Consider the following 24432-nt stretch of genomic DNA (forward strand, 5'->3'; position numbering starts at 1 on the left):
GCCATCTGCCGCCATAACGAGGTTCGAAAGCTTTATTTTCCTGGAGCAACCCTGGAGCAGCCAAACAGTGTGTGTGGGAGCAAAGCGGGCGCGGCCAATGTCAGGTGCATCCCAAATGCCCGCAAGGTTGGAGGGTCATCTCGTAATCGGCGAAAGGGGAGGAGAGGATCCAATCTCATCACCACCAGCGAGAGACGTGCATCTCTGACGAGTTTCAGCCCTTTCTTGACTCTAGGCCAACTTATCGAGAAGGGTTTAGTCTACTGCTCAAACCACACGACACACAACACACGATACACACTCAAGGGGAAAAAAGAAGCTGAACAGGGACAGGCCACGAGAAACATCGGAGCGAGTGAGGGGACGGAGTGGTGGGAGTGCTTTGGTGTAACATGACCAAAGCGCACGAACAGGGGAAAGAAAATGAGCAATCTCAACATGTAAACCAGAAGCCTTGCCGGGCTCGCTCATAGTCAGCAGAGAGCAGAAAGAGGCAGCCCGGGAAGGACGGCGACGATCATGGGCGCTGCGGCTGACCCGGGCCCGGCATCTGTGAAAGGCTGACGATGATCAGGCACACACAGAGGAGAGGGGTTGCATCAGAACGAACACCTATACATGTCTGCCGGTACTTTCTCATCATGAAATTACAATTAGTTCTCTCATGAATCAAGGTGTTTGTCAACGCCAAACACACAAACATGCAACCTGCAAGACTGCTGCAGGCCGTTTTTGTTCTCGATTGATAAAGGGGAACGCATGTGGCCATCGCGGATGTCACCGACTCAGTGGGCAGTTGAAACAGATGTGCCGTCTTGGATGCACGCAAACTAAGCGACTCGTAGGACACGTACGCTTGCATGGATACAACGTGCTAATACCTTAAATTCCATGCTACACTAATATGAGGTAGCCAACTGCTGTGAAACCGTTATCTGCCCTGCACGACTCAAGCCTGAACTCATTTGTTCTCATTACAGGATACCTCTCGCTCTCACTCATCCTCAATCAACCGACGCAGCGTTTCCATCAAAGGCGATAATTAGAAGTGATGTGTGGACTGAACTCTCCCAAGTGGGTGGGATCATCGATTGCTTGCTGTCCCCAGGATGATGTCCCTTAAACCTAAGAAAACCAAAACTAACTACCTACATGCGAAGAGCGTGACTCGATTTCCTCGTCAACCGCAGGATGAGAATAGGGAGTAAGAACACCCCAATTCCCATCCGCAAGAAGACTCGCAACTAGCGTCAGGAAAGGGATATCATCAAATCAACGGAAAATGACAAAACGCCGCCCAACCCCTCATGGTCCTGACAGAAAAGTTGTCCGTGGAACCCAATAGTCTATGCCCGTTGCCGCCCCATGCTGAATGAAGTAATGAAGGAAAGAAGCCGTCGTTATAGTCGTCGTGATATGTTCAGTGGGTGCCGCCGACCGTGGCCGATGTTGCGGCGATGCTTATTATTTGACGTTCGGGTGATTTTGTTCTTTCGTCACCCCAGTCTCGAATTTCTACCAAGGTCCGACACGCACAGGTGCGCCGTAAGTGCCAGACATGAGCTGGTTGAGGATTGAGTTCGGATCCGAGGATTGGTTTCCGGGCTGTTGTCCATTGGCGCCCCCATTTGCCATCCAGCTGACGCTCGTCGCCATGGCATTCATCGCCGTGCCCATTCGTCCGCCCGAGATCTCGTGGTGTTTCGCCAGGGTCTGGTCCCATCCTCCGGTGTGCAGGCTCAGACCGCCCCCGCGCTTAGCCGCCTCGTTGATGACCAGGGCCCAGGCCTTTGCGATTTCGTCATATGCGTTTTCCTTGTGGTGACGATATTGTTGGGGTTCCCAGTCTGGAAGGGCGTGGATAATCTTGGTGGCTCCGTCCAGATATTGCAGGGAGACGGTAGTCTGGTTCTCGTTGGGGGGAAGATACTGAGGGGTGAAGTCGAGGAGTGCATCGATAAGAGCCGTCAGGGGCGCCTTAACCCGGTAATAGGTGTAGTCGGGACTAGTCTCTCCGTACGGAATGGCGACCTTCATCTTGTCCTGGTACTCTTGCAAAACGCCGTGGGCAGCGGCGACTGTCGGGCGAGGGGCGCTGCTGACGACCTCCCGGCCGATGTCAGGGTGACGCTCGCAGATTCGCTCGAGAACGGTTCGCAATGCGGTTGGGTCCAGAGTCTCCAGCAGTCGGGGGAGAGTGAGTGGGCGGCCGACCAGTTCGTTCGAGCGAACCTTTTTCGAGGGGCGCTGAAGTTGTCTTGATGAGGTGGATGGGGAGCTTCGGGGGGAGAGGGACATCTCATCGCCGTCCTCGTCAGCCTTGCGCTTTCGGCTGGTGGCCATGTTGTGAAATGGGCTCACTGTTTAAGGGTTAGCGTCAGGATGCACGAGTCGTCGGGTAGCGGGTGCAGAAGAAAATCAAGAACTGTCTTTCGCCCCATGCTATGCCAGCCCAGGGAGTAAATGGCGATGAGGAAAATACTCACAAGAACGAGAGGGAGAAATACGGTTGGGATCGTGGGGATGTTGGAAGAGCGGCGGTTGTGGCGACAGCAACACATTCATGTTGTGATTGAATCCGAAAGATCGGGGGGTCGGAGTCGGGCGGGAAGGCTTCCTGCTTTTTGACTCTGGCTGACGACGACAGTTGCGACCAACAACGACGGCGACGACGACAACAATCTAGGTGCGACCAGATGCTCGAGCTGCTTTGATTGAAGATGAGTCGGTCGGGCGGTAAGTGTCGGGAAGAAGACGGGAAGACGGGTTCTTGTTTGGATTGATGGTTGTGGGCTTTGTGTGAGGAGGGTGAATGTGAGGGGAAAGAAGAGCAGTCGGCAGGAGGATTTGGGCAAAGGAGAAGAAGGACGATGGAGGCGAACGGAGCGAGGGATAGCACCCGCTGCACACCTGAGGAAGCGAAGGGGACTTGGAGGAAAGGGAAAAAAGGGCCTTTTCCTCTTTCAGTGCTTGTACCGCATCTCTCGCCTTCTCTACAGTGGTACTAAGCTGCTGGGGACTAACCTGGTAGGCTTGGGCCTGCTGGACCTTGCTCAGATGGCGGCGTGGGATTTGCTGCTGCAAGCCCTGCAACTGGGTCACTGGATCGCTGGAACCACCTAAACCCAGCTAAGCAACGTGCGTTGGCTGGATGGGATGCCCACCTATCCACTCTCTGTGCCGAGTTGCAGGCCTACAGACACAGAGGTATAGAGAAATGCTCGAAAAGGCCTGGGTACAGGTTTAGACCAAGAGGTGTGCTACCTACCTTACCTTATTGGACCCGACTGCATTCACAGTAGCTTGCAGATGTTCCCGTACCAGAGAGAGGAGCCTAGATGAAGAGGGTGCAGCACCACTGGGTCGACCTGCTGCAAGCCGCCTGTAATATTAAACAGAAGCGGTCAAGGGCCCGATGGATGCCCTATGCCGAAACAGCAGGCACCATCCACCAACGGCAAGCATGTACAAGTACTTACGGTACCTCGACGAGGCACACGACCACACCTTACCGAGGCGGCATTGGTTGTCACTTCTGCACTCTGCGAGTTGTTGTGACCGGGGGGGGCAGCGGGATGGCGGCCACTGGGCGGTTTCGTCTGGGTGACTGGCGGATCCCATTCGTCGGGAATCGCCCGCACGTGAGTTGGATGATGGGGGGCGCCAATCCGGCGGCGTTGGCGCCTCTGCCACTGGTGGGGGGTTGTCTCTGACCATTTTTTCCCTCTCCCTCTCTCCCTCTTGAGCCGGGAGTCTCACTCTGAAGGCAAGCACGCAAGGTAAGGTACCTTGGCTTACCAGTTACAACTCTCCACTCTCTTCCGCCTCCTTTTCAGCTGACTTTGTTACCTCACCCACTCACCGGAAGTAAAGTTACCTTATTCTAGGGTAATATCAGTATCTCGCAAGTGGATTCGAACTGTCAAAGCATAATAACCTTCTGCAACAATAGAAACTGGCTTGTCAGAGAGAGTTCAGAGGCGTCGACAAGCCAATACGGACAGATGCTCATCTCAACTCTCTACGGATACCCTCGCAAAAGGCACTTTAGGTAAAGTAAAGTAAGGTAAGCGGGTCGCGGGTGGCCCCATTCGCATCATCATCCATGAACGCCTTCCAACCCCTCTAACCTTCTTCAGCGTCCCTTGATGGCAAAGAACCTGGAACTCCCCGGCCACAAAGTGGATGCCCCTTATTGTCCTTGACGACAAGTCCTTAGTTGGCACTTTATTCCTCATTTGCGTCGGGTTACATTGAGCCGCACTGCTCTCTTCTGAATCAAAACAAGACAACTGACCCGGGCGAAAAATGATGACTTGCAAACAAGCCCATATCCACAGTCAAAGGGAGAGAGACAACAGAGACCCAGAGACTCAAATCTGAGGCCCGGGAAAAAAGTCTCAGTCACCGCTTCTTCTTCTTCTTTTTCCCTTCTGCATCATGGCCACCTGTATCCGCTTCTTAGTCATATAGGACATGAAGGTACTGCCAAATATGCAGGGCGGAAATTTCGGGCAAAGTGCCAACCTCCTCGACCGCTAAACAGAGTCAGCTAGCTGCAGCCCAAGCTGTCACCAAGTATCGCTACATGTCTGGGTACATCCGTCTGACCTGGGCCCGTCCAGGTCAACCTCGGTGAGCAGGCCTCGGCGGCGGGGTGGATCGGTCGGGACCCACCGGGTTCCGCTCATGTTCTCTTATCTTATCGCCTTATCGATTGCGGTCCAGGAACAAAAAAAAAACTTCTGGGCCCATGCGGCCAAGGGTCTCAATGCGAGATTCTCACGGTGGTTTCCTGTAACATCTCGAATCCCCCTTCGTCGTTATTGGAGCGCAACCAGTTCTTCGAGATCGCAGAGCTCACATAATTTTCACAATGGCGACCACAGACCCAGAGAAGCGCTCCAAGAAGACCAAGGCCAAGGCCGAGCCCGAAGCTGAAGCCGAAGTCGAAGATGCGCCAAAACAATCCCCCGAGTCCTCCAAGAAGCGCAAATCCACTGCCGCCGCCGAGGAGATCGAAGTCGACCTCGAGGCCCCCGAACCCCCCTCCAAGCGCGCCAAGCGTGCCCTGAAGAAGGGCAAGAAGCTCCCCGTCAAGCTCGACAGCGATGACGAGAGGGAAGCCAAGAAGAAGGAGGAGAAGGACCAGGCCAAGGCCGCCGCCCGCTCCGAGCACGGCGTGTGGATCGGTAACCTGCCCTTCTTCGTCACCCCCGACGAGCTGCGCAAGTGGCTCATTGACAACTCGGGTGAGATGATCACCGAGGAGTCCATCACGAGATTACACATGCCCACGACAAAGCAGGCCGGCAAGGACAAGCCTTCCAACAAGGGTTTCGCCTACGTCGACTTCAACGATGTCGCGCCCAAGGTCGCTGCCATTGCGCTTACCGAGGCCGAGCTCAGCCGTCGTAAGCTTCTTATCAAGGACTCCAAGTCGTTCGAGGGCCGGCCAAAGAAGGAGGAGGAGACTGCTGCCGCCGGTGGGGCTGGTGCGGCTGCGGCCAAGGAGGAGGTTCCCAAGAGCAGCAAGATCTTCATTGGCAACCTGAGCTTCAAGACGACCGACGACGACGTGTGGCAGCACTTTGAAAAGTGCGGGCAGATTGACTGGGTCAAGGTCGCCACCTTTGAGGATACCGGCAAGTGCAAGGGCTACGGCTGGGTCAAGTTCCGCGAGCCCGAGTCCGCCGGCTGGGCCGTCAAGGGCTTCGTCAAGATCAAGGAGGAGATTGAGACGGAAGACGATTTTGTCGCCTCCAAAGACAACGACGGTGACGACGAGATGGCGGAAGGCGAGGAAGACAAGAAGACGGAAGAGAAGAAGTTCAAGCTGAGAAAATGGTGGGTCAACAAGCTGCTCGGTCGCATGCTCAAGATTGAGCTCGCCGAGGACGACCAGACGAGGTACAAGAAGCGGTTCGGCAAGGATGCGCCGAAGAGGCAGGAGCAAAAGGCCAGGGGAGATGGCGAGGAGGGCGGCGAGGATGCGACCGAGGAGAGGATGCCGAGGGCGCCCCGGCCCCCGAAGACGGAGAAGCCCAAGGCTCCGGCGGGCGAGCTCAAAGCGCAGGACGATCTCATGGTTGCGCGGTTGACGGGTGCGGCGGCGAAACATACCGGTACCAAGATTACGTTTTAGCGAACAAATTCACACTTGTCGTTTCTCAGCAGCATCACTTTGTACATGTCATTCATCGCAACTACGGCTGAACCCCTGGGGGAAATTTACCTGCCAGTGTTAGCCAGCAAGAGAGCTCCCCCTTGACCAACTACCTAATGTATGATCTTTCAAAGCGCATTAAGACAGGGTCTGATTCGTTGCAGCTCATATCTAGACCGGGGGAAAAAACAGCCGGCTTCGTTGACCACGTTCTATTGGGCGATCACTAGATCGGTCAGCCACCATCTTCAGCTCCAGCTCGAATGATCTCTACGATCCATGCTATCCCTGTCACGGCCCTGTAACGAGCAACCGCAGCTCCGTGGCCACGAGGGAAGAGACGCGGAAGGGATGAGGATCGCAGCCTCTCGTCTTTCTCCCCGTTTCCCTAATCTTCATCAAAATCAGACTACACGAACTTGCTGGAGCACTGCTACCAACGCAATGGATATCGAGAGCCTTTTTGATCGCCTAGCTAGAAGGAATGCGTTCCTCATTCATCTTGTTCGTTTCTACCGACAATTACATCCCACGCGCCCTCACGGCTTTACCATCAATGCCTTCATCGTCGACAGAGTCACACAGCCTGTGCCGGCACCATACTTCCCCATACTTCTCGGTAGCTGGCGTGTCATGGCCTGTTTCATATTTTGCAATTCATTTGTCGTCTATTATATAATCCTCTCCTCTCTCTGGTCAAGTTTCAGTGTGGTCATTATCTCCATCATACTTATCCAGGTCATTGCCTTGATCTCTAGAGCGCTTGGGTTAGGAAGCGGTACTTTCACTATTGGATCGTTGCTTTCCAGTGTCGGTCATTACTTTGTAAGCCCAGCCTCTACCCGTTCCTCTCCCCCAACCACTCCCTAACCTCTGGCTCATTCATCTGAAAAGGCCACAATTTGTCTAGTCGTGGTGTCGAAAGTATCTTCATTCTGGCCTTCCATTTGGCCGTACTTCTGGCTAACATACTGCCTGTCCGCCATCCGTCGACGGCGCTTCTCGCAAAACTATCACGAAGCCTGGAAATTGAAACACCCCGAGAACTTCATTCCCGTCTTCTTCGGACAGTCCGACTGCGTCCGAATCCCGATTCCAGGTCCCGACGAGCCTGGTATGGATGACCTTCAGATGTGGAAACATCTCCTTCTTCTATCGCTTGTCTAGAATCGAGGGTGGTTTCTCCCAGGTCCTGCTTCCGAAGGCGCTAGTGAGATTTGAGATAGTAGAAGTAAGTAAACTGAAGATATTTTTCACTGGTCATCGTCCGTTTGATTGCTTTGTGAAAGTGGAGAGATGAAACCTGTGATACGGCCGGTGACAGTTTCTACATGGCTCACTAACACCACATTCCTGCTTCCATAGATCACGGACGGCATCTACAAGGGGCCACTAGTGTCCTCCTTCGACGTCCCCCCAAGGATCTTGAGACTTGTGGAGAATGAAACTCCAATAAGTATACCGGCTGGTCATGATCTTCGTAGAGATATAATGGAGCTCCGACGTGCTTCTGTCTACCGCGACTCAACCAAGCAGATTCGCCAAAGGGATTGAGGTTTGTAGTCGGATGGGATACCACCCTGATTTCGATAGTTGTTCTGCTGCCGACGATTATCAGCATTGCCACCGTCGTGGCTTGGCCCGTCATCGCGGTTTTAAAGTATGAGGCGGATTTGCAGACAAGCGTTCAGACTGGGGCGACGGTGGGTAGCTTCATTGTGACGGCCGGGGCTCTCTTGATAGGTCTGGTTACGCTGTTTGACGACCTTGCTAAGTGAGAATCAATAGAAGTTCGCTTATAAGTTCTTGAACAATACACGATTGTTTGCAAGACTTCAGAGCAGAGCAGGGCATGATAACTGCCGTCATCGGAGTAACGTCCGAAGATGTTAAGTTAAGGCACGCGACGACTGTGCTACTTTCAACCTGGCGGTCAAAATGTGCAAATCCTCCGTTGTCTTTCCTCATTGGTTCAAGCAGTCACACAGTCAATGGGATTATGCAGGTCACTGATGACAGACTCGGCTGTTAGACCAGGTGTCGCAAAGTAACTGGTCGGGCTGTCGCTGCGCCGCTCATCTTCGGTTTCCACTGCTGCTGAACCTCGTGAGCCTTACTATTTTTCAGGCAATGCCACTTCGAACCCACCTCCAACCACCCATGAGCAACTTGCGCTGTTTGTAGAAGTTTTCCACGGGGACTGGCCCATCTTCACTTCGGACCTTTGGGTCCCATCAATGAAGAAACTATGGCAGACCGGAAACAACTTCCTGACTTCCAGGCCTACACCATCGGATGGATCGCTGCTCTGGACAAAGAACTCACAGCCGCGCTTGCTATGCTCGATGAAAGACACCAGCAACCAGAAAACTTCATCCAAAATCAACGAGATACCAACAGCTACTCATGGGGTCGGATCGGCGCTCACAACATGATCATCGCCTCCCTAGCCGATGGAAGCTATGGTTTGATATCCGCAGCAACGACCGCAACTAGCATGATTCTCTCGCTCCCACACTTTCTATTCGGTCTCATGGTCGGTATCGGTGCCGGAATCCCTAGACTGGAAGATGATGTCGATATTCGCCTGGGTGACGTTGTGGTCAGTCGACCTATCGATGGGTCTCCAGGTGTCGTACAGTATGATTTGGGGAAATTGAAGGCGAACGGCGAGTTCCAGCGAGTCGGTTCACTCGCTTCTCCACCAGCAGTTCTTCTCAAAGGGTTGGCGAAGCTGAAGGCCGACCAGAGACTCAATGGCAACCAGTTGCCGAAACTACTGGCTGATGCGCTCAACCTCTTTCCACGGTTAGCGGAACCGCAAGGTAAAGACGCAGCATTTATTCATCAAGGACCTCGCAACAATCGTCTATTTGCGGCATCATCACCGCATGTACAACCAGGCAAAGTACAGGCGTCTCGATCTCATAGAAAGGAAGCCCCAGTGTCCTTCGCTCAGCTAACTTATCAACATCTTCGGCTTTCAATGGCCTGGATTTGGGGCCTGATCATATTTCTTTTCCTCTCCCCGTGGAGGCTTCAAAGCCACATAGCGGTTGCCTAATCAGTCGAGCCTGGCCAGGCCGGAGAAGCAAGACTTCAGGGTACGACCAAGACTGAAGCCTGCGTACACTGCAATCCCGAAGATGAGCTCAAAGAGAAGATCGACCTGAAAGCGATCCTGAGATCCATTATGGTATCATTGCTTCCGGAAACACCGTTGTTAAGGACAGCGCCTTCCGAGACCAGATTCAACGACAACTTGGGACAGGATGCCTATGTTTTGAGATGGAGGCGGCAGGTCTGATGAATGATTTTCCCTGTCTTGTGATAAGAGGAGTTTGCGACTACGCGGACAGCCACAAGAATGATAGGTGGCAAAACTACGCAGCAATTGTTGCGGCTGCCTACGCAAAAGAATTACTGGGTGTTATGAATGCTGCCAGTGTGGAACAAGCCGACGGAGTGGAACGAATTATGGGCATAGGTCAGTAACAAACAGTACCAATGATGCCATTCTATGCGTTCTCAGCTTCTAATTTCCACCCCAGTCTCTCAGATTGACTCGAACACAAGAGGCACGCATCAAGCAGTCCTCAAGCTGAACGATAGTGTCCGATTTCACCAAATTCACTCCTGGCTTGCCCCACCAGACGCGTCGGACGATTTCAATGAAGCGGCCGGTTACCATCATGAAGGCACAGGCCAATGGTTTCTCGACAGTAAGGAGTATTCCAAGTGGAAATCGACCGCTTCTTCTTCCTTGTGGCTATATGGCCGTCCTGGATGTGGTAAGACGGTTCTTAGCTCTACAATCATCAATGACCTTCAAAGCAGAGGAGTCGACTGCCTGTACTTCTACTTCACTTTTGCGGACACAAGAAAGCAGTCACTGGATGGAGCACTTCGGTCTATCTTAGTCCAACTCTGTCGTCAGAATGAAGCTGCTAAAGGATACCTAAACGCAATCTTCATTCCTGGGAACACCGATGCGGCACAGCCCGACCTTGCTTATTTGTGCGCATTATTCAGGGAAATGGCCAAGAAGTCGGGTGAAATATGGCTTGTTCTTGACGCACTTGACGAACGCGATGTACTACGTGAGTGTCAAAACGGTCAAGCCCTGAAGAACAAAGGACTACTGCCATGGATCAGAACTCTCCTGGAGTCCGAGGAAATCAATTTTCATGTTTTGGTAACAAGCCGTAAGGAAGAAGATATCTATCAGGCCTTGAAAGAGTGTATTCCCAAGCCGATGCACATTCCTTTACGAAACGAATCTGTCAATGCCGACATACGGGCATTTGTTCGAACAACACTCGAAACACGGGGCGACCTGCCAAAGTGGCGAGCAGATGGAGCTTCTCGACGAATGGTAGAAGAGGAACTGACCAATAAGGCAGATGGAATGTAAGTGAGAGAATCCAGGGCTCCAATCCTACATTAGCTTGTGAGACTCACCATTAGTGCCATAGGTTTCGCTGGGTATCTTGTCAACTTTTTGATCTTCAGTTCTGTATAAATGATGAAGAGCTTCGAACAACTATCGATTCGCTGCCAACGACATTGGACGAAACATACGAAAGAATCTTACGCAGGATTCCCGACGTGCATCGACCTAAAACATGGAAAATCCTGCAATTCTTGCTCTATTCAGAAGAGCAACTGCTCCTGGAGGAAGCAATCGACATTGTCACAGTCTCGCCGAGAGCCAAACAACCCCACCTGAGATTCAATCCCTTATTAAGGCCAGAAGAGGAACACATCTCAACTTACTGTCCCAGTCTAGTTGTGTCCGTCATTCAAACGAACGATGTCAACACAGGCTCAGTGAAAGTCCTTCAGCTCGCGCTTTTTTCAGTAAAAGAATATCTTCTTTCCAGCCATCTACACCAGGACATTTTCGACGCTTTTGCAGAGCGCTTCGCCAAAGCATCAATGGCAGAAACATGTCTCGCATACTTGTTAGACATTAACTTCCAACGAAAACAATCTTACCCATTAGCGCCGCACGCTGCAAGATGGTGGACCCAGTATGCAGCCCGAGCCGATTGCAAATACGTCCACAAGCTTATACAGGAGTCCATTTATCACGAGGATTGTTACGTGTCTTGCTATTGGCTTATCAACTTCGATTTTCTTATCGAAAATGAAGACCAACACTGTTGCAGGGCAGCACGACGAAGCAAAAGCCAACGATTTAGTAAAGAGATCCCTTGGGGATCAGATGCTTACAGTTACTCTGAATTAGAAACAGGTCGAGAAATGATCTGTAAACTTGCTGGAAGCGTCTTCATGACAATGCTCAAGGGCAAAAATCCTCCTCTTCTATATTTCGTCGCACTTCAAGGTCTACTGAGTGCTGTCAAGGAAGTGTTGGCGATGGATACCACGGATGTCAACGCCCTTGATGGTGTACATGGCAACGCTCTCCAAGCCGCTTCATACCGTGGTCACCGAGATATCGTGCAGCTTCTTCTCAGCAAGGGAGCAAATGTAAACGCACAGGGTGGTGAATATGGTAATGCTCTTGTGGCTGCGGGATCAGCAGGCCACGGAGATGTTGTCGAGGTCCTTCTAGAAGCGGGAGCCGACCCAAGTCTAGCCCATGATGGCGATGACGTCCTAGTCTGTGCCGTGCGCGCTGGCCATGAGGGTGTTGTTAAGGTACTACTCAACAAAGGTACCAAAGTCACACAACGTGCCCTGTAGTTGGCCGCCGAATCTCGCCTTCCCAGTATCAATGGCATACCATACTTAGGAAGATATCAGCTGAGGACTCAGTTGAGTTTTGCAGCAACGCACTTCTTCCGGCTTCCAAGCAAGGGCAGTACAAGATCGTTCGGGACCTCATAGACAAAGGTGCACACTTTACTATAGAAGAAAATAGGCGCAGGACTGCACTGTTTCTCGCGGCAGAAAATGGCCATCAAAGCGTCTTCGAACTGCTCATCAACCGAGGCGCATATCACAACGGGTATGACCACGAGATTCAACCCCCTCTATGCTGTATCCACGCACGGAATGCCCGTCAGGACAATGCGACTATTTCCTCTAGAAGAGATTGTTGTAGAAATCGTGCACAGAAGTCTGGTAAGCGCATCCCAGATTGGCCACTACGATTCTGTCAGCATGATTCTTGAGAGATGCGCGATTCCTCAAAACCTGGATTTACGGGCAAAGTTTCTTCTAGTCCCTTTCACAATGGCAGTGCTAAGTAAAAATGCCAATATTGCGAGGAAACTGCTTGATAATGGAGCAGATGTAAACGCATCATTCGCTGACGGTTACAACTTTCTCTACTTCTTGTGTTCAGGTTGGCAGCTGAACTACTGGGCAAATATGGTGTCGGGGATGCCCGAAAAACAGATGTGGGCTGTCACGTTTCTTCTTCAGCATGGTGCAGATGCCAATTCAGGGGGCAACTCAGGTGTGCTTCCTATCGATGCCGCAAAAGAGGGCGGGCATCGTCGTGTTGTAGAGCTGCTTCTGGCCAACGGTGCGAGGAAGAAGCAGTCTCCAGAGTGGTCTCCAGAGCAGGGGCAGGAGCTACTGCGGGAGAAGTTGCGGGAGTGGGCACGAGGGCGGTTCCGGAAGCAGCAGCGGAAGCGGAAGCGGAAGCGGAAGCGGGAGCGGGAGAAGCGGGAGCGGGAGAAGCGGCTTTTGGAGTGGCCGCAGGAGGAAAGCTGATACAGGATCTGGAGCTAGAGCTGGAGCTGGAGCGAGAGCAGAAGTTGAAGCGGAAGGAGGAAATGGAGCGGGGGCTAGAGCGGAGGTTGAACTCATTTCCGTATGGGGAACACACCTTAGTAGTCAAGGCAAGGTATGGAAGCCAGGAGTTCGGAGTAGGTTTTTTAATCCTATGGCTTTGAGTTACAAAAGCCGACTTGGTTCCTTTCAAAATCTGACTCGTGGTCGGGTAAGCTTGGAAGCTATAACCCGCGTCTCTCTCCTCTCAACTTGAGGGATCCGTATAAATCTATATATATATATATTACATGAAAGTCCAATCGCAAGAGGATGCAGCTGTGTAACGACGACGCCATGTTCAAATTGAAAGCATCAAGAGCATTTTTGACTCAAGGCGAGTGTTACGGGCTGGACCCGATTAATGGATCCGGGCCAGCGCCCGGATATTCTGCCACGATTGACCGCGCGGGCTCCATTACGCCTACGCTCCACCTCCGCGGAAGCTCCGCTTGTAAATCTCTTCTCGTCAGCTTAGATTCTATCTACAGAAATCACCCCTACGTGGCCACAAGAGGGCTGGGCTCTTAACAGTGAGTAACTCAGCGAAAAGAAGAGTGACTGGAGCGTGTTGAACGCAATTTAGAGTATACGCGAGGAAGTGTTGAGACTGCCTCCCAGCAGAATTGAAACACGTCAAACTAGGTAGGTGGCGTTGAGGCCATCCCGATTTCCCATGGCGTGTTGAGACATCCAATCATTTTATGGCCCGAGAAAATCTGTAGGTTCCTCTTCCCCCTACACTCTATCAATAGTCGCTCCCTCGACTAATGATCTCCTTGTTGTTCTCGCGCAGTAAAATGGTCTGCGTCTGTTAGTCTCCTCAATCACTTCTCATCGTGGCCTCATGTCGAGGATTTGTAACTTACATGCTCAAACTGCGCGGACTGAGATCCCTTGATATCCGCAAGAGGTGCATACGACTCAAGGATGCCATGAGATTCCAGATATTTAAGCTGTAAAAGGAACCGAGGCGTCAGTAAACTATCTTCTCTCTCAGGACCACAACCTCAATTTGACTTGATAGAAACTTACACCAGCCAAGTACCGGTCCAAACCAAGACGGTCAAGGTACCGACGGCAAAAGACGATGCTTCCGAACTGCTCCTTGATCGTCTTATACAGACGATTTGCAGAGGCAAAAGGCAACTTGACCTGAGCAGGGGCATCGTAGTCTAGCTTATATCCATAGATACCGACCTATTTCCCTTTAGTAGTCACACATAACCAAAGTACAATCTCCAGGAAAGGGGGGAAACTCACATCATCATACAACTTCCCCCGCCCCGTCGTCCCAAACGTCTCAATCGCAAAGATCTCCCCCTCCTCCATCTTGGTCTGATCATTGTTCTTGATAAACGGAATCGACTTGCCCGCATGGATCTGGTACCGCGCAATATCATGCGCGCAGATATTCCGCACCGGCTTGACGGGGTACATCTTGCCACCGACCTCAACCTCGTAGCTCTCCATCGTCTCTTGGATCGCGGCGCTGACGTCGCAGATGCGGACGTCGATTCCGGCAGTCTGTAACACTCACACATCAGCTTTCTTTCCTCGCCCGACAAGAAGGTAAGCGGGAGTAACAGAGGAGAAATACTGACCTTTATCCCACTCTCCGTAGCATCCCGAACCCCAGCCAACAAACTATCCCAAACCGGATCAAAACTCATCGTAAACGCGCTATCCACAATCCACCCATTCACATGCACCCCAAAATCAACCTTCATCACATCCTCATACTTCAACACCACATCCTTCTGCCCCGGGTTCGGCGTATGATGCGCAACCTCATGGTTAAGACAAAGGCCCGTAGGAAACCCCATCCCAGCCTTCAACGCATCACCCGCCACCAACCCCTGGTTCCCCAGCAAACTCCGCACCCCGTCCTCGATCCCCGTAGCGATCTCGAGGAGGGTCTGCTTGCCGGGCTTCACCGTCTCCTGAACCCACTGCCGAACCTGTCGATGAGCTTCGGCGGCTTTACGGTAGTCGTTCAGAAGGCTCGGATCCTCGAGGTGAGGGCGAGCTTGGTATCGCACCTCCGCGGCCGTCGTGCGCGCAGTATTGACGCCAGTATCCGCATCCGTATCCCGGGCCTTGGTGTAAGCCTGCGCCTCACCAGCTGGGTACGAGCCCGAAGGAAAAAGCTCGCTCAGCGGCACCCTCGGAGGGTCAGATTGCTTCGTAGCAGTCGCCGCGGCAGAAACCTTCTTCTTCTTTCTAGGCTTTCGCTTCTTCTTCTTCTTGGGTCCATTGTCGTTGTCATCATTGTCATTGTCTGCTGCTTTTTTCAGCGATCCGGAGCCAGCGACAACTTCATCTTCGTCATCGTCGCCGTCGTCATCGCCTCCGTCGCCGAGGCTGCCGTCCCCGTCGCGGGAGAGGTGCACGCCGCGCGGCTCTCCGCCCGAGGAAATGCCGGACGAAGTGGACCCGCCTGAACGACATCAATTAGCAATCACCGGTAGTTAAATGAAGACCGGAAAGAAAAAAAAACAGTCTTTGGATAAATTACCATTGCCTCCGGGAATCTGATCTTCGGGTGTCTTGGAACCCATTCCGACATGAAGTCTACGAGTCGCGAATGCGTGGGTGAGTCGAGGTCTGCTTCAGTCGTCAAAATTGGTGGTGGTGGTGGTGGTGTAAGTCAGTGAGAAATGAGATCGGGAGAGGGGGGATGAGGGGTTCAAGCGCAAGAGCTCTTTTATTGCTGCAAGATTCGTTGAGCGGTGGAAATTTCCTTGACGCTCGTCAAGCGAAGGGCGTCGGACGGAGTTTTATCCACCCCAACATGAACAGGAGTGTGGCGTGAGATTTCTCACAAGGTGAGAAGGTGAAGCCGAACGGGATGACAAGACTAAACGACGTGGGCACCATTTCCCGAGACAGCCACGGATCGGCCTTCCCCAAACACGGTTGTCGCTAAAATCACCCTTCAATGGTAAATGACCATTCTCGATGGCCGGGTTTCGGTTAAGAAAATGAGTATAACTTCCATCGGCCCCTCGTTCGTCTTTTCAATCGAGGGCTTAAGTCATTGAAGGTAACGCTGTCCTACCGAGGTCTTACCTCATATGATCACAGACCAATCGATGGAGGCGGCAAATGTTGGATATGAAGAAATGGAATTCCGGCTGTCCACAGCATTATCAAAACCCATCATGTCCGACCCCGTAGCCCAAGCCGTGTTGCCCAATTCATTGAAAAGAAACCATTCCACTCTCAAAGCGTAACCCGTTACCATTATATAGTACAATTACACAGACTCCGTATAAACATCACCTAGTCATTCGTACGCCGTGTCAGCTTCGCCTAGTAGTGACGATGACGCCTGGAGCGACCGGCGCCTATGTCGATGCGGCTCATTTCCTGCATCAAAGCCCACTCATTGTCGCCATTCGCGCCGCTCATGATGGGCAAAGGAACCTTGGCTGGGATCGGGGGCGCGCCACCATATCCACCTCCAGGAGAGTTACCATACTGCGGTGCATGGTTCTCACTGGGGTAGTCCCATGTGCTTGCCCTGGGAAGACGCGGTGGCGTAAAGTCGCTACCGTGGTCTTGGTAGTTGTGTGACGAGATAGGGGCCAGAGGGCTAGAACCCGCCGGCGATGTCGAAGGCATAGCAGACATGCGTTGTGTCTTCTTCTGCAAGCGATTCCGACTTCCACTCGGCGGTGTACCCGGGACGTGGTACGGATCAGAACCGTATGTGACCGGGGATGCTTGAGATTGAGGCCGACCTGCAATCCGCAATTGCCGGCGGCCAGTCGGGGGCATTGCCTGAGTGGCGGCCGGTGACGCTCGTGAGCGGACAGAAGCCGTGGCTGGGTTTTTGGGCCCCTTGGGCTCGGGTTCCGGCGCCCATGTGTCCATAGGCAGGTGATCTGAAGGGTCAATCTCACGTCCATCGTGAGTGATGATCTTCTCATCGGGGTCCGGCCGTGAGACGTTGCTACCGGTAGCCGAAAGCGACGGATTGAGAGCATCGTACGAATCTGGCCCAAAAGGGATGCCGGACAGTCTCCGATGATCAGACGGAGGCGGCGCGGGACTAACAGACTTCCGCTTGATCGTGTGATGAGGGTTGGGAGAAGGTCCCCGCGACCTCATGTGCTGTGGCGGCGGCTGAGGCGAAGCTCCTCTTCTATCCATTGACATGTTCATAGGATTGGGCGATACGCCCCTCCTGGTGCCGTGGGGGTTTGGCGACACGCCTCTTGCCATCATCGGGTTAGGAGACGCACCCCGACCTCTCATAGGATTGGGCGATACACCCCGTCCCCGGTTCATGTCAGGCTGGGGAGCACCGTACGCCACAGAAGAGCGATGGTTGTATCCTGGTGGGACATACGATTGATTCGAGTAGCTTCCGTCGTAACCGACTGGCTCACTGTGTTGTCTTCCGCGGGTAGGGGTCGTCATGCTCTGATCGGTGTAGCGCCGTTGTTGTTGACGTCTCTCCTCATAGATGCGTTCTGAGATATCCTGAGAGACACTGTGATCGACGCCTGGCACTAAAGAAGATGGCACGGCGGGCATGCCGTGAGCTGTGACTTGCGTTCCTGCCAATTCGGACCTCTGCGAGGTGTAATGGTTCTGGCTTCGTGAATGCGAGTGGTAAGACGATCCGTCCATGGGACTTGGGGCGAAGTCACGCGAAGCGATAGGGGAGGCTTGTTGATGGCGAACCATCTCGTCACCCCGATAGGGCTGCGGTGAAGTACTGTAGTGGCCGGGAGAAACATTGCCCCTGCCAGCCAGAACCAGCTCGTCGCCTCTTGGTTGATAATCTTGCTGGTAGTCTGGCTGCGGCGATGTGCTATAGTGGCCAGGAGAAACGGCGCCTCTTCCTGCGAATACCAATTCGTCACCTCTCGGCTGAAACTCGGGTCGTGGGGAGGTGCTGTAGCGTCCACCTTGTCCCATCTCGTCCCCTCGGCCATAGCTCGGCTGCGGTGAGTGGCCGCGCTGGCGAGACGAGCTCGCGCTTCCCCTTCCGCTAATGTTCAACGGCGCCGGACTGGGAACCTGATCGTATCCCTGATCATATCCCATTTCGTCATACTGCGGCGTGTGGGAGTTTCGGCGCCGAGTCATCTCCGTTGACTGATGATGCTGTTGTTGCGGTGGCGGCTGGATCTGCTCCTGGCGGTAACTTGGCTCATCGTATTGGGGTGCACGAGAAATCCTGCGTTGAGCATTACTCGCGGCGGTGTTGGGCGATTCCGGCACATCTTCGACTGTCGGTTGCATAGATCTATACTCTGCGTGGGCATCATACGAGTGATGTCTCGGCGGCGTTGCTTCGTGATGACGCTCTTCGGGAGCCGGCAGCGCGTTTGTGACCGCAGGTGCGGAATCGAAGCCACGGTACGTAGGTCTTCCAGGGTAGGCTGCCGTAGAAACGGACGCCCGATGGGCCTCATTTCTGAGGACATCCTGCCTCATAGCATTAGCTGGCTTGGGAGGCGTGTCGTAGGCCCCCCTCACGACCATGTCTTGCGAGTTCCCGCTGTTGTGCCGGCTCCTGTGAGCGGGAGGAGGTGGTGGGCGATCATCCTCAGCAGGCGAAGCATGGCGCTGATCTTCCAAGTAGAGCATATCGCGCGGCGGCTCGGAGCCCTGACGGTAGTGAGCCTGGTTGACGATTTCCTGGGATGAGTATCTCGGGCTGTAGTCTCTCTCGTCATGGTGGGAGCTAGGGCTGTCGTAGCGCTCATGTCTTGGCGTGTGCTGTGGTGTAACTTCCGCAGGCGGCAAGGCAGCTTGGGGTGATTGCGCATGCAAGTCTTGTTGGCTAGACCAAGCGTCTGGAGCAGGGCTGGTGTTGTACTCAATAGCTTGCAAAGGCGATTGCGTAGGTATCTGAGGAGGCTGTTGCTGTTTGGGGCCCTTGGGCATTGGCCGCGACCCCGAGAGACTGAGCTCTGAAGCTGTTGGCGAAGGAACATTCATTTCTTTGGGTCCTCTGGGACCTCCGGCTCGAGGCGGGGTTGGTGCTAAATCCGGGGCTGGGCCGGCGGGAGCTTCGCCCGTGAAGGGATCGGATGGCAGCGGTCGTCGCTTGATCTGCTTTCGGGGAATGGTACCGCCATAGTTGTCGGTCGGCTCTGCGTCGACTGGCCTGGGCTTCGCGACAGGCTTCTCGGGTTTCGGCCGTTGGTCGTAGTATGTAATCTCCATGCGCACCTCGCCGGCGTACTTGCCCTTGAACGCCAGATTGCGCCAGATGTCATTCTGGCCTCCACCCGGTACGATGATGTCTCTGAGGTCAATCCATGTCTCTCCGATGAGATCCGTCTTCTTGTCGTCGTGAAATACGGACACCTTGAGCTGGTAGTAGTCTGGTGAGTCGTGGACGGCGAAACGAAGCTCTTGATCCCTAAGAAGGCAACGTTAGTAGGTGGTCACTTGTTAAAAGAACGGAGTATGGGAGACAAGGCAAATGTGGTTACCATCTGGGGGTCTGGCCTCCTCGAATATCTGTTGTGGTCCTCTTTGCTTCCTTGCCGAGACGGGCGGCGCAGTAGGGGTCTTGCTTTCCAATGGTCTTGCGGTTGGGCAAGTTCTTTGCGCGGTCGACAATAGCGACTAGAGTTCCAATCAAGGGACCGTCGACGGTGGGGTCGGCGAAGATTCCGGCCGTGTGCATCCCATTGAGGGGGTGAGCTTTGGATTTGGGTGCCGCCATGGCTGCGGTGTTTTGGCGGTTGCTGTTTGCTGCGCTGTTGTAAGAAGTGGTTTGTTTGCAAGTTCAAATCCGCTGTAATGATGTCAAGTCGAGAGAAAGGCAGTGAATCAGGGCTATCGATGAGCCACAGAAGCGAGAGAGAATAGCTTTTCTGGAAGCTATTTACATGGGAGTCGAGGGGCCTTTGGAGACGGGTATCAAAACAATCGAGGTCGAGGAAAGCAGATGTGACGGTGGAGCGCACCGGGAGCAACACGATGAACAAAAGATGAAGATCTGGATGACGGATAACGAGAAGGAAAGGAAAGCGAGGACGTAGTCAAACGTGAATCAACGCTTCAGCCGAGGAATGAATGACAGCGGCAGCGGATGAGGTGGAGGAGGAGAAAAGAGGTGGAAGCGTGAGAGAGAGAGAGTATGTTTGAGATGAAAAGACACAGAGAGTGTGGTGGTGGTGGTGGTGGTGGTGGGAGCGACACGGCCAGAGCTGAGCAGGTGCGGTGCGACGTTGGCGGGTGATGAATGATGTCGCTCCAGGATTGTTTTTGGCGGCGGGTGACATGGACATGCAAAAAGACCATGCCAATTGGAGGGCAGGTGGGGCGGAGTTGTCGAGCCAAGGTACCTCGCCTTACAATGTTATGGTGAAGGTACCTGAATGACACCTTTTCGTCCTGGGCTTAGCTTTGGACCTTGGGTACCTAGACCTCTTACAGCCCTGGACCTGTCGAGTCTCCGGGTATGAGCTGCTAACCTTCCCGTTTTCTGACTGCTGGGATGTTAACCGTCCAACCTCAGCTCTCCAAAGTTTTACTATGTACGCCCTGCGTTTGGCCGGTTCGGCTGGGCTTAACCTGATGTAAGGTATCCGTCAAGATGTTCACAAGTTCCGTATCCGTCTTTCGTACCTTGCGAATAGCAAGCGATTAGCAGACTGGATTGACTGCGCCAAGGCACTCCCATCGGCCAGAAAAACCAGAGGTGGACCACACTGTGCGTGCAGGGGCCGTCCCAGGGCCGCGCGTGTGGTGGCTGGGCGAATGAGGGGCGACGTGTTCCCCACCTGTGCTCCACCGCCAACCTGGATTGGGGAATATGTTGTGGCTGGTCGGGCTGGGGGGGACGATGCCACCAAAATGCTGCAACCGCTTGCAACTGTTTCTCACCATGACAGGTTTTTTTTTTTTTCCCACCATCTCAGGTACGAAAGTACTCCAGGAGTCCAGAGCTCAGAATCCAGGCACCATGAACCAAACAAACGCCAGAAGCGGGCTTGCCGGCACCCGGTCTGAGACGACGGATCAAGGAAACCGTCATTGTTTTTTTCGGGGTTCAACATGTCAAGTGGAGATGGCAGCACACCGAGTGACATTTGACCGATGCCTGGCAGACTGCAGTCTACAGAGTACCAAGGTATGGTATGAATGCCTCCCCCAGACGAATGCAGATGAATGCAGAGCCAACAAATCATGCCACTCATGGTTCGGCACTCCATCTTGGGCCGTATCACTCGACGAGAAATCCGGGAGGCTGGTTATGTCTACAGACGTCCAGGCCATGTCTTTTTTTCTATCGCCCTCATCTCGAAGATTGGCAGGGCTTTCAATACCAGGAACCCCCAGGACATTGAGAGGTTGTCCTCGACTGCTACAGAGTTCATGTGCCGTAGCACAGGGGTACGCGAGCTGAATAGCAAGGATTTAAGATTCCGAAAAGGCGCCCCTCCCAAACCTTTTTTTCTCATATTGCCGTCATTTCACGGTCCTTACCGCCGGCCATCTCGCCTCGCTTGACGACAAGCCATGTCAAAGATGCTACCCGAGCCCCCATCAATTGCTTCCCGTGTCTGCTCCGCTGGCTCTCGACAGGGGACTCGGGAGGGGTTTAAAGTGAGAGAAAGAGAGGCCAATATGGCATTCTCGAACTGTGCCACTCGGATTACTCTATTTCTCACGGAATATCGAGGATTGGGTCCAAACCCGTGACTCGCTCCATCGCCCGTGGGCACAGTATGGGAAAAATACGCACAGAAAAGACCACAGACTGATGCAGACGACGTGGTCGAAAAAGTTGAAACATGAGATTGAGACCGTTGCATAACTCTGCGCTGTCACTGCACCGCTTGCGGGATATCAGATGGTTCTCCAAGTGAACAGGTGGTTGGTGTCTGAACTAAGGTAGCTCGACCTCCAAGTCTGACGTCTCTGCGCTTTCATTGCCACCGCTAATCACCTCACCAGTCTGTCCGCGACATTCTCAAATTTCACTTGAAATCCGACAGCATCCTTCACAGTCGCGGAGTTGAACGAAACTCAATCCGCATCTTCGGCTCCAAAAGCACTCTAGAGTATACCAGATACGCGAGAAGTTCTGCTGCGGACCTCTCGCAGACAGGCCCTCCTCCAGCTTTAGCCATGGCCCGCAGCTGCAAGCAGGGTACATGCACATCATCCCGGACTGAGCCTCACTGGCTGACGCGCTCAATGGGCCCCAACTCGCCAAAACGCCGCCCCAATGAGAGATTCACAATTGGGATTAAAGGCGAAACAAGCAGGGCCCGTCAACGTGAAGCATTCCCCAGAAAAGCCCGAAACCGCCAATCAGAGAAACTCCGACTTTCGCGTTCACGACATCATCTCTGGCTTCTTACGGAGTACGGCTCCAAAGCTCCCTCCGCCAAGAGCTGAACGCTGACGACTCCCGTCCTCCCCCTCCCCGCGGAGACCAAAATAGAAGCACGAGAAAATCAAAAGAACCACAGCGGATCGATCGGCCCGTCGCTCATCTTTTAAGCTTTAAACAAATAAAGAAGAATTCGCGATCCCGTCAAATTGAAAAGATCACCCTTCACAGTGGGGTCCGTCCGCTAGAATAGAATGATCGATGCAGCTTCTTCTTCAAGAACTCCCCGTCGGCATATCACTCCTCCGCATCGAATCGAATGTGTTCTGGAGACACTTTATCGTATCTACTTACATAATCCTCCGTGTAGGATGGCGGGATTGCGTACATCATTACGACTCTCCGCAAATGTTGATCAAGACGTTCTAGACGCTCGTCCATCCACGCAATGGCATGTACAATGACGATGAGTCTCCTTCGCCCCTCCCCGGTCGCTAGAAACCATCAAGATCCATCCTCAGACAACGACGCATATTTCCGTTGGAGTAGTAAGTAAAGATGCATAACACGTAAGTCTGTCTCAGCCCCAAAAACCACAGACTTGTACTCCGTACATATCGAACGTCTCTCTCAATCTTCCAGAGCCGTCACACAAAAACCAGCCATGTTTCGTTTCTAGCTCATCCAGACGTTTGGTTCCGTCGCGCTGTCCTCGGGCCAACGGTCAATGGGTCAAGCTTGCCTAGCGCAGCGAAAAAGAAAAAAGAAAAAGAGAAAAAAAAAGGGAACAAAGGACACTGCTTGACATAGCACAGTGCCCGTGTTTTAGTAGCTTTTTCTTTTGCTTCTCTTGGAACGATAGAAGCCCGCTAATGTAGGTGGTTCGTCTGGTCTTCCTTTTTTTTCTTCTTCTACCTTTTTGGGGAGGGAGTTAGAAGTTTCTGGTGCAGCTACCAAGTCGTCTCACTTTCCATAGCAACCAACCTGAACTAGGAACGTTTTCTCCTGCTGCCCGCATCGTTGCTGTGGAAGATGTATGGTGCGTCAACGGGTTTCGAAGCCATCATCACCACAAGTTACACCGTGCGATTCAGATGCCTTTCTCGAGTGCATTTCCCCTTCCTGATTGTATTCTGGTCCTCCCTATAACCCCTATCTACCAGCCTGGGCATATGACTCGGCTTTCCGTTGAGATGGCAATATCGTCATCGGAGCAACACGATACTAAATTACCGCAACCAGCGGCCGAGTCCACGGAGAGTCCAGTTCCTTTCCCCCGGCCCACCCCCCTCCAAACCCCCACCTCTGCCCGATCACACAGCTCCGGGCCCTCGTGCCACCGATTTCCGCATTCCTCGGCCGGATCCGATGCGGAGCGGAAATCGAGAAGAACTGACTCCCATACCGTGAGACTCCTTTGATAGCGGAGCCTGGAGGGGGCTGGGATCCTGGCCCCAATCTAGATCCTCTCGCGCGTCATGTGCGGAGTACATTCCGATCCTCGATACGTGAATAATTCGCTCTTCCAAGATTTCCCTTCTCCAGTGATGGCATTCTACCTGTTTCTGTTCATGTTGATGCCCATCGTAACCATGTATCCTCACACTGTAAAGATGGAGTCTCGGGCAATCTTCCCAAAAACCCCAACGCCTGAAAGTGGATTCGTTGATCTGACTGGGCATCACCGAGGGGAGGTTGGGACCGCTTTGTGAAAAGAGTTTTTTCTACGCAACACGTTGCTGTACGGAGTACCCGTATATCTATCCGTTTGTTGTGGGCTTTTCCCGACCTTTTACTCTACATGGAGTACTGAAGAGTACCTGCTACGGAGTACACCCCGAAGAGAAAACGTGGGCTGCAGTAGGTAGGTAGACATCTTCGATGACGCGCTGAGCTCGTAGGAGGGATGTTGCCTGTAGTTCAACTCAGCTCAAATTTGCAAGTTACCTGATAACGTTGTTGCTGAGCGAGCCTGAGGATAGTTGGGCACCAACCCAAACGCATAGGAGACGGTATCAATGGGTCTAGGGTGTTGTCATGGACACATTCGGGACAACATAGTTCACTAGGTGAGGTTTGGAACGCAAAAAGTTGGGCATAGTCGCCATGCCACTCAGCGGACTCAATTTTGGCCCTGATCCAGTTTCCCAGTGTCTAAAGACAGTGTCGTAAAGCCAACTTCAAGAGGCCAGACAATTTT

General features: G+C 53.0%; 7 protein-coding genes across 7 annotated transcripts; 4 read left to right on the forward strand and 3 right to left on the reverse strand.

Annotated features, from left to right (window-relative positions):
• Positions 1 to 1515: 1515 nt before the first annotated feature.
• Positions 1516 to 2565, reverse strand: BDP81DRAFT_457130 (Cut8 six-helix bundle-domain-containing protein; the record flags this gene model as incomplete). The annotated part of the gene is made up of 2 exons (XM_060593249.1): positions 1516 to 2360; positions 2487 to 2565. 2 exons carry the CDS (start codon positions 2563 to 2565, stop codon positions 1516 to 1518), a joined length of 924 nt encoding a protein of 307 aa, XP_060450178.1.
• Positions 2566 to 4707: 2142 nt separating this feature from the next.
• BDP81DRAFT_467775 (uncharacterized protein) lies at positions 4708 to 6486 on the forward strand. Its single transcript, XM_060594468.1, has 2 exons — positions 4708 to 6284; positions 6331 to 6486. The coding sequence occupies exon 1, from the start codon at positions 4877 to 4879 to the stop codon at positions 6143 to 6145; it is 1269 nt and encodes a 422-aa protein (XP_060450179.1). The 5' UTR covers positions 4708 to 4876; the 3' UTR covers positions 6146 to 6284; positions 6331 to 6486.
• Positions 6487 to 6534: 48 nt separating this feature from the next.
• Positions 6535 to 7433, forward strand: BDP81DRAFT_78573 (uncharacterized protein). Its single transcript, XM_060596273.1, has 2 exons — positions 6535 to 6991; positions 7061 to 7433. Exons 1-2 carry the CDS (start codon positions 6611 to 6613, stop codon positions 7331 to 7333), a joined length of 654 nt encoding a protein of 217 aa, XP_060450180.1. The 5' UTR covers positions 6535 to 6610; the 3' UTR covers positions 7334 to 7433.
• A 981-nt stretch (positions 7434 to 8414) lies between these two features.
• On the forward strand, positions 8415 to 10652 carry BDP81DRAFT_477847 (pfs domain-containing protein; the record flags this gene model as incomplete). The annotated part of the gene is made up of 4 exons (XM_060594834.1): positions 8415 to 9112; positions 9325 to 9653; positions 9718 to 10576; positions 10642 to 10652. Coding segments are annotated over 4 exons (1896 nt in total), but the record flags the coding sequence as incomplete, so codon positions are not given.
• A 3009-nt stretch (positions 10653 to 13661) lies between these two features.
• Positions 13662 to 15474, reverse strand: BDP81DRAFT_445049 (peptidase M24, structural domain-containing protein; the record flags this gene model as incomplete). Its single annotated transcript, XM_060591902.1, has 6 exons — positions 13662 to 13724; positions 13783 to 13869; positions 13949 to 14113; positions 14177 to 14440; positions 14518 to 15353; positions 15432 to 15474. 6 exons carry the CDS (start codon positions 15472 to 15474, stop codon positions 13662 to 13664), a joined length of 1458 nt encoding a protein of 485 aa, XP_060450182.1.
• Positions 15475 to 16228: 754 nt separating this feature from the next.
• BDP81DRAFT_445050 (uncharacterized protein) lies at positions 16229 to 19610 on the reverse strand (the record flags this gene model as incomplete). Its single annotated transcript, XM_060591903.1, has 2 exons — positions 16229 to 19301; positions 19375 to 19610. 2 exons carry the CDS (start codon positions 19608 to 19610, stop codon positions 16229 to 16231), a joined length of 3309 nt encoding a protein of 1102 aa, XP_060450183.1.
• Positions 19611 to 21079: 1469 nt separating this feature from the next.
• Positions 21080 to 22297, forward strand: BDP81DRAFT_445051 (uncharacterized protein; the record flags this gene model as incomplete). Its single annotated transcript, XM_060591904.1, has 2 exons — positions 21080 to 21286; positions 21851 to 22297. The coding sequence occupies 2 exons, from the start codon at positions 21080 to 21082 to the stop codon at positions 22295 to 22297; spliced, it is 654 nt and encodes a 217-aa protein (XP_060450184.1).
• Between the last annotated feature and the right edge of the window lie 2135 nt (positions 22298 to 24432).

This window comes from Colletotrichum phormii (assembly GCF_030913505.1).
Source record: "Colletotrichum phormii strain CBS 102054 chromosome Unknown BDP81scaffold_2, whole genome shotgun sequence".
Taxonomy (NCBI): Eukaryota; Fungi; Ascomycota; class Sordariomycetes; order Glomerellales; family Glomerellaceae; genus Colletotrichum; species Colletotrichum phormii.